Source organism: Nycticebus coucang, chromosome 5, assembly GCF_027406575.1.
Source record: "Nycticebus coucang isolate mNycCou1 chromosome 5, mNycCou1.pri, whole genome shotgun sequence".
Lineage (NCBI taxonomy): Eukaryota > Metazoa > Chordata > Mammalia > Primates > Lorisidae > Nycticebus > Nycticebus coucang.
Genome location: NC_069784.1, coordinates 46,255,319 through 46,264,754, shown reverse-complemented (window position 1 = coordinate 46,264,754; position 9,436 = coordinate 46,255,319). Strand labels below are relative to the sequence as shown.

The 9,436-nt window shown below is 45.8% G+C and overlaps 1 protein-coding gene across 1 annotated transcript in view; it reads left to right on the top strand.

Moving 5' to 3' along the window:
- Positions 1-1,075: 1,075 nt before the first annotated feature.
- Positions 1,076-9,436, top strand: part of CASQ2 (calsequestrin 2) — a 62,464-nt gene continuing 54,103 nt past the window's right edge. Inside the window, exon 1 of the mRNA XM_053591302.1 lies at positions 1,076-1,529. Within this exon, the coding sequence (XP_053447277.1) occupies positions 1,296-1,529 (234 nt within the window). The 5' untranslated portion in view covers positions 1,076-1,295. The remainder of the gene's footprint in view (positions 1,530-9,436) is intronic.

Below are 9,436 nucleotides of genomic sequence, written 5' to 3'. Positions count from 1 at the left end.
CTACAAATTGCTTTATAATACCCAGTGCTCCACCCTCTCCAGTGAGAAGAAAGGAGCTTTTCAAGCTCCGACTTTGTGCCATGCTTTTCCATCAGTGCTCTGAACGTCCTAGTTATATATAGCTGTGCCCATTTTACACAGAGGGAAAGAGAAAATCAGAGAGGGCGAGGGACCCTCCAAAATTCATCAGCTTTTAAACAGCACAGCAGGGATTTGAAGTCTGACCTGTCTGCCTCAGGCCCTCCACATCCGTCTGTCTAAAGGCAGATGAAAGGGTCAATGATACACTAGGGGTTAATGTACAAACAAGAAATATGACAGGGGCGATTGCAGGGAACCCAAGAGGGTTTCTGAGGAAGGCTAATGAACTGTGCTTTATTTAATTTTAAAATGAGGACAGGGTCTCCTGGCAGCGGCAGGCTTCAGCCATGGGCAGGGATAGTAGGAAAGGAGCTGGGGCCGGGGAGGGGGGTCTTCCTGGGACTTTGTGTGTGGGGCTGGTGGGGAAGGGTGTCCCGCATTCCTCACCCGGTGGCTGACAGAGGTCTGAGACAAGAGGACAGGAGGCAGGGAAAGACAGGGGCAGAAGGTGACGTCCACTGTCGTGGGGCCTCTGTTGTGTTCCACGTCATGGTGGTGGCAGGGCACGAGCCGGTTGCCCGGAGGGGACAGGCCAATTCACCTCCCTGGAGTCATTTCACAGCTCCGTAATGTGTGAGCTCCGTTTCGTGTGTTCTAAGCTCTCTGTTTGCTTGCAGGTGCCATAGTCCTGTAGCTCTCATTTTTCTTCCTCTCTCTCGAGATTCTTTGAGTCCCTTGACCCCTCTTGCCTCCTGAGTTCATGGGTGCCCATCCTCCTCTATTTCCTCCTGCCTCCTCCCTCTCCGCCACTGACAGCGAATCCCTCAACAGAGTCCTATCTAACTTTTTTATTCATTGCATGATTTATTTTTAGCCTGAAACAACTGCATCCTAAAAATGGAGCTCCTAATGAGACAGGGGCTGGGCAGAGCTATGTAAGGTATCTGGGGCTTGGCCTCCCCGCCTCCCTAGACTGGCTTCTGTTCTACGCATGCATGTGTGTGTGAGCTGCCACTCTTTGTCCCCAGCCCACGATTTCAGAACTGGCTGGACTCAAGGAGGTGAAGTGTCACTTCTCAGCCCCTGGCCAGGCAAATAAGAGAGACAAAATCAGCCTTTCTGCTCCCCACTCAGGTCAGCAAGATCTCTGAGAATCTTCTGTCCTCTCTCTTACACGTAGTATTTTCGGGAACAAGAAACAAAACTTTTCCCAAATGAAGAGAACTCATCTGTTTGTCGTGGGGGTCTATCTGCTGTCCTGTTGCAGGGCAGAAGAGGGGCTTAACTTCCCCACGTATGATGGGAAGGACCGAGTGGTAAGTCTTTCTGAGAAGAACTTCAAGCAGGTTTTGAAGAAATATGACCTGCTCTGCCTGTACTACCACGAGCCAGTGTCTTCAGATAAAGTCGCGCAAAAGCAGTTTCAGCTGAAAGAAATCGTCCTCGAGGTGAGTGGGCAAAGGGACAAGCCGGCCACGCACCTGTGAGTGTAGTGCCGGGCTGTGTCTTTGGCCGGGGTTTGGGTGTGGGAACGGGGGCACACATGATACGTAGTGAAGTCTGCGGTCTCTTGGCCTCCTGTAAATCAGAGGGTGTTTTTGTTGCAAAGCTGATATGCGTGAACAAGGTTTGGGGCCAAACTTTAGATGGAGAGGATTGGACGTGTTGTGCAGTGAGGGGTCTGAGTTAAAGTCCTTTATGTCACGCTCAGATGGATTTTTCAAGAGCCCTGTCCCAGCCACTGTTTTCAGGAGAGAAAGTTAAAACTATTATTAAAACTCACGGCTGGATGAAATGCGGGGAACACACGTGGGTTTCACTCCGTGTGCTGAGTCCCACTCGCATTCCCTCAAGCCGCCTGTTATTCTGGAAAAACCGGAGTGGTCTGACTTTGCCTCTGCACGGCCCACAGAGGGAACATCACCACATGATTTTCTTCTCTTGAGATTTGCTTTCAGTCAGCACCACAGAAGATAGATGTGTGATCTGAGCTGCGTATTCATTAATGGGAATTTTTTTTTTTTTTCTCAGAAGGTTCTTGGTGTGAGCTTAGGCCAGATGCTGAAGTCAGTTCTTATTTTATCTGCATTACATGGCCTGTTCGTAACCTGGCACCAAGGCCCGTTTTCTAATCCTCTACAAGTGCCCCAGAAACCTTCCCTACAGCTCCTCCTGGACAGCTCAAGATCACTTACACTCTCGGAGGACCTGGGCGTGCCAAGAAACGCAGGGCGGCACCAAGATTCCTCATCGGCCCCATGCCCAGCCCAGGCGCAAATCTGTGAAAAGGGCTATTTGAGAATTACAGTCTATTCCCCAGTGCAATCAACAGTTTGATTTAACAGAATTGCCCATAAAACCCCCATGTGTATTTATATTTTTTTTTTAAAAATTGCCTGTAATAAAATTCACCAAACCATCCCCAATACATCAAAAACATCTTCGATGATTTAAAAAGAGCTTCAGAATCCTAAAGTGTCTTTTGATCAACATACAAACATAACACCTACTGTCAGGATTTTTATCTGGTGTTGTGGTCATTACAGAGAGGTGGGGTGGACAAAATGCTATATTTTTCCTCAGGCTCCACCCCGGGGGCTAAATGTGGAAATTCAGTTCCCTCTTGGGTTGCAAGAGAAGAGAAAGCAGGGACAGTTGTTAGGTCTTTGTACCGCAGATATGAGAAAATCCCAGGTGGGAAAAGAACCTGCCGGAGAGCATAGCTGCCGCTTTGCCCATGAAATCAGCACTCACAGTGTCGTCTTCCCTCGCTCTCCATGGTTGAGAGACATTTTTATGAACATGTTAACTGAAGGCATCAGCATTCTCCCCCATATGTTCAACACTGTTCAGTTAACCTAAACCCAGAATGCCTTTGGGTGGCCAGTGCAGGCAATGATGTCCATTTCTGATTTCCTATATATTGTTTAAGAAGCAAATACACATGTGTATCTCCTCCAACTATCTACCTGCCCAGAGACTAAGTTCTGGGCCCTCAAGCAAAATCCTCAGAAAGGACCTCCCTGGGCTCACCATCCCTCCAGTAACCTTTGATCCAAGTGTCCCTTTCCTGAGAGGATGCTGGCCCAGCAGAGGCTGATGACAGGAAGATCTGCGCAGTAGTTGGTCCCATGCCCCTCAGGCCCCTACAGCTGGAGTGGGACACCCCTGGGGGAAAAGAACACAGAATTTGGAATCGGGAGATCTTGATTTAAGTTCTGGCTTTGCTTCTACTAGACACATGACAAAGGGCAGGTTACTTAATTTCTTATCTATAAATATGGAAAAATAATAGCTATCACATAGGCTTAAAGATTGATCAAATGAAGATAATTAATATGCTTTGAATGGTTACTTGTGCAAGGACTGTTCTAAGCACTTTGTATATTTTAGCTTGTTTAAGCCTTATAATAACTTGTTGAAGTGGGTACAATTACTATACCCATTATATATATGAGGAAACTAAGGCAGAGGGACTAAGGTGCCCAAAGTCACACAGCTAGGGCAGGGAAGGCAGTCTGAGTCCCTCCACTGTACTAGCCCTGGAATGAGCCAGTCAGTGCACAAGGAGCTGCTGCGGGCCCTGTTTGATATTCTTTCAAGAGCCTTCCTTAGAGTTGCTCAGCCTTCGAGCCTGGGCCGGGTGACACCAGCTGAATCAGCAAAAGGCTGAGCAGCACACGGCCCTGCAGGCACTGCTTGTGCAAAAGCCCAAGCCAGGCAGAGGTTCCGGGCTCCATCAAGAAGGTGGGAGAGGGCCAGGACTATGTTGACATAACTGCCAGGGGCAGGCTTTGTTTCTCAGTCTCTAGGAAAAAATGGCTCTGGAATTAGAGAATAGATACCAGCCTTTAAGTTTTCTTCAGGGTCAAAACAGTTATTTTGACCTCTTAATCTCCAGGATTTCAAACTTGCAGTGGGAAAACTATTCTGCCGGTTCCTGGGCTACAGCTGTCAGGTGGGTGCAGGCCTCAGTGTGCACCACAGGCAGGGAGGCCTGCCTCCCCCTAGCAGCTCAGGAAGATGACTTCCGACGTATTTCACTGTAGCCCACGACCTAGCACACAGACACCACATGCATGACAGAAACAAAAGCTTCACAAGACTATTATTATTTGGGAGATTCCACAAACTTGGATTTTTAAACTATTCCTTTCTCTCCTGTTTATATTTCATTCTGTTCTATTTCACTTTAAAAATTGATCCCAACCTATTAAGTTGATTTCACTCTCCAATGATGATTTGTCATGCCCAGGTTGAAAAGTCTGGGGAATATTTTAGGCATTAGAAGCTGTAACTCCTCACACACGGCTACCCATACTGAGAAAACTCCAACAACACTGTGGTCATCATGATAGTTTGTCTGTATCTATAAAGGATGTCAATTTAAAAAACCCAGAAACAGCCAGTCCATGGGAGTTCACTGTCTGAAGAGCCTTGAAATGCTGTGCAATTCAGGGGCTGTGAATACAGGGAAAGTGAGAAGCTCAAGTGGCTCCCAGCCAAATATGGAAGAAGACATGCAAACAGAAAGTTGTAGTGCAGGGGGGTCCGTGTGACAGCAGAGCGGTTTACAGTTCCTCTGGGAGTGCGGAGGAAGGAGGAAGAGCCAGAACCTTTTGTGAAACAGATCAGGACTACTAGGCAAAATAGCAAGGGCAGGGGAGGGGCTCGGAAAAGCAAAGATTCTGAGAGTTCTCAAACGTTTTTCCTCCTGTTACCTTTTTCCTAAACTTTGGCCAAGAGGGCTTCATTCCTTTAGGGTAAGATTTTTATTCCTACCTAGTGAAGTCCCTGCGGGAGACACAGTCCTTTAAGATGTTGCCAATCAAGTCCATCCCACATGCCAGAGTCTAAATCTGTCATAAAAACAGGGCTTGACAAGGGGAAGAGGCCAAGAGAGAGATTATAAGGTCACTAAAAGCTTAGCAGGAAAAGGGTAAGTAAAATGACACCGGGGAGCACCAAACTCACAGACTTTGCTTTTTAATCTGGCTGGTCTAGCTCTGGAGGCCCCAGGGTTCTGGTCCATAGTTGTGTACAGATGTTCTGTATGTGCTTGTTAAGTGAGTGAAGGAATGAATGAAATGTTAGAGCTCAAAAGGACATTGGGACTCACCTAGATTGCTCTGGAGCCCTCATTTCATAGACATAACCTTGACTTGGTAAGCCTGAATCCCGCTTGGGCACTCTTCATCAAGAAAATTGCATATACTCATTTAGAAATTTCACAATATGTGAATAAGGATGAAAAAGGTAATTAAAAATCATCATACCCTACAATAAACATAGTTGACATTCTGATAGTTTTCTTTCCAGTATTTTTTTCTATACATAAGCATTTCTCAGTTGGGATTATACCATTTATACAATTTTGTTTCCTTTATTTTCATTTCCACGTATTGTATTTCCGTGTCATTAAATAATTTTAAATTCTTTGCAAACATAATGTTAATGCCAGCATGGCATTCCATTATGTCACCATACAGATTTTTAAAATAATTTCCATATTTTGGAGTGCTGACACAATTTTCGGGGATTTAAAAATCTTTGTCTATTTAGACTTATTTTTTCTTTTTTGTTTTTAAGGCAGGGTCTTGCTCTGTTGCCTCAGCTGGAATACAGTATAATGATCATAGCTCACTGTAGCCTCAAGCTCTTGGATTCAAGTGATCCTCCTACCTCAGCTTCCCAAGTGACTATGACTACAAGTGCACAGCACTACACCCAGCTAAGCTAATTTTTCTTATTTTTTTATAAGATGGAGTCTTACTATGTTCCCCAGGCTGGTCTCAAACCCATGGCTTCAGCGATCCTTCTGTCTCACTCTTCCAAGGTGCTGGGATTATAGGTGTGAACTGCCACACACCACACCTGACCTCTACTTAAATATTTGTTGTTGTTTTATGAATGTTGCTTTGATTTCTGGCTAGGTTAAATTTTTTCTAAAATTATTTGCCACTTGTATATCTTTTCCTTTCATGGATTATTTTTCTATGCCTTTTCTCATTTTCCCATCAGGGTGTCAACACAAAGTATAAAGGGAGCTGCAATTTTGCATGCTGTCTCTTGCAGCTTCAGCCAAGGTAGTAAATTTAGTCACACCACAGTAGCCAACTCCTACCGGCAGTGGAGAGCTCAGAGACAGAGAGGAGGAAATAGCAGAGAATTCAGTTTCTCCCTGATCTTTTGTTTGCTGTTTCCTCTTTTGCCTTGAAATTGCTGTGCAAGCTGTTGCTGCTATCTTGTTGTATAAATATTGGCAGACAGAATCTGTCAACATCCCCATCTTCTCTTAGGTTAAAGCGCTTGAGTGGTGGCATGCTCTAACATGAGCTTCCAAATCAGGTAGACCTGGTTCCTTATTTGTAAATGGGAGATGATTGTGTGGTTGCAAGGATTGTTGATTGAGCCAGCACCCCAAGTGTGCAGCTTCCGGTATGTGGTAGATACTGACGTGCTGGCCCCGTTCAGCCCGTATTCTCCTTCTCAGTCGGATTTCGGACCCAAGACAACCTAATCACCCCAATTCACAGACTGGGAAACTGGCCTCCAGGGCTCGGGACTGGGACCACAGTGCCACACTGCTCACTCTCAGCCAGCTGGCCCCACAGAGGAGGGACTTGCCTGTGATCTCTCTCTCCACGTCCCCTTTGTTCAGTGTCCCTCTGTTCTCCGGGGCCTCACTGAGCCTGTGCTTTGTGCATTTATGGAGCTGGGCCGCTCCCCGTTCTCCAGCACAGTCATCTCGCTCCCCTTGAGAGGTGCTCCCACTTTCCTTCTAACTTACTCATTTTCCCCATGGGCACATGGTGGAGTTCTTCCTCTAGATTGGAAGTATCCTGAAACCTGGATTCAAAGTGAACATGGTAATAGGGAAAGTGAAAACAGTAAAAAAAAAGAAAAGAAAGAAAAGAAAAGTTAAGTTCACATTAGGCAAAAATGGAGGAATTGCTTGTGAATCAAAAACACGGCAGAGTGAATGAATGGGTCACGTGACAATGTGGCAGGGGCCCCAGTGGTGGGAGCGAGCAGGATGGCGGCCTAAATGCAAGTTCCCAAGCTCCCTGGACGTGTGTTCCCATCTGCCCAACACCAAGCTGGGATGGGGGATCCCAGACTCTTCCCTTCCCCTCTTGCTTCCTGACCCCAAAGCCCTCCTCATCCTGTCCTCTTCACCTCTCTGCTGCTGGGAAACCAACCTCCCAAAATGAAAAAGAAGATGGGAAAGGGACTGGTAGAAACAATCCTTCAGCCAGGTGAACCTTCTCGAGAAAGAAGACGCGCACAGAGCTCAGAGCAGTTTGAGGGTCTCTGGACACTTTCACGTCATAATCACATATTTCACATTGTGTTTTAGGTGGCATGATGGGTGGGGGAGACGAGGGGTGCAATCAGATAGCCCAAACTGTAACTAATAAGCATTTATCGAGTTAAGAGAAAACCAAAAGGGAGGTTTCTAGGGCAAGTTAGTGAATGTTTCAGGACAGGAAAATAAGTGCTATGAATCCTTGAATAGAAATATTTATTCATTCATCAAATAGTCATTGCTTTCAACAGATAATCAATAATCTTTGATGAATAAATGAAGGAATGGATAATGAGGAATGTTACTGTGAACTCTGGAAATCGGCTCATTTGTTTAAAGTGAACTATGTCCCATGGCCTGGCAGGCAATCTGGTGTCTCAGCACAAAAACAGCCACATTATCCAGGTATTTGAACACCAGCTTGACCTGCCACTCCTGTTGTTTTTCAGCAAGTTAGAAATGAAGACTCCTAGCTCTGTCCCAGAATCACAACCTCCTCTGAAATGGGATCTCTGGGAGGTTTGTGGGAACACTAAAGTTTGCAAAGCAATGTCCCAGTCTAAGGAGTCAGAGAAATCTCCTGAATGTTACCGTCTGATCTTTGGTCGATTAGCTCTGTCAGTATCCCTCTGATGTAGAGAGCTGGTGGAATATTAATTTGGTTCTGAAGGTGCAGGCATTTATCTCTGCTGTGAGACTCGGCCTGGATTCTCTCACTGACCTGTCACTCACACTGTCTGTGATTAATACTTTGGACCATCTGAGAAGGAAATCATCTGGCACTAGAGAAGTCTGACCCTATTTGAGAGCTTTCCATTTGAATTGCCTAGTTTCCTAAAACCAAATCAGAAGGTGCCTTTCTAAGTTTCCTTTATCAGGGTCCAGGATTGAGCTTTAGAAATGGAAGACATGCATTTATTTGATTGCTCTGGCCTATTATCCCTTTATCCCAAACAGATGACAATCTAAGAACCTTGGAGTGTGTGGATGTGAGATACGAAGATGTTGTGATGTTAAATGGGAAAGTGCAGGGCAGCGTCTCAGTGCACCTGGAGGGTGCTCAATAATGGGAACCCAAGTCCTGTGAACACCCGAATAGAAATAGTCATTCTTTCATTTATTCAGGAAATATTTGTCTTATTTTCTATCTTAGTCTGTTTAGTGGGATCATAACAGAATCCACCTGAGGTTGGGTAACTTATAAAGAAAAGAGGTTTATTTGGCTTATGATTCTGAGGGCTGGATAGTTTAAGACTGGCAGCTGCATCTGGTGAGGGCCGCATGCTGCTTCAACTCACAAGGGAAAGTAGAAGGGGAGCAGGTGTGTGCAAAGATACCCCTGGTGAGAGAGGAAGCAAGAGACCCCTCCCACCCCATGGAGCCAGATGGTTTTTAACAACTGGCTTTCTTAGGAGGGAATAAATCCATTCCCATGAGAACTCACCCTGCCCCCAGGAGGACATTAATTTATTCAGGGGGCATCTATCTCCATGACCCAAACACCTCCCCCTAGACCCCCATCCCAATGTGGGACACATTGGAAATAAAATTTCAACATGAGTTTCAGCAGGGACAAACCACACCCAAACAGCGGCACAGATGGCTGGCCCCTGATGTCTAAAGCAATGGTCCTCTTTTGTTGAACTCACTTCCTTTAGGTCTAGGCCTAAAAGTCACCTTCTCAGAGAAGGCAGCATCCTGAACACCTGTATAAATCCCACGTTCTCAGTGCTCCCTGTAACTCCTCTACCCGGCTTTGTTTTTCTCTGTAGTACTTGGCTGACATATTTCGTATTTTCTGATACCCTCTATAGAATGTAAAATCCGCAAAGGTAAGAACTTTGTTCTACCCCTTTCTGCACCCTGACCAGTGCCCGACTCAGGGGGTATTCAGCAGTATTTGTTAAACAAATATTGAATGAACAGAAAGGAAAACAGCATGGATTACAGACTTACATAAACCATGCCGATCCAGGGGCTTCACATGCGTATAAACCATGCCGATCCAGGGGCTTCACATGCGTATAAACCATGCCGATCCAGGGG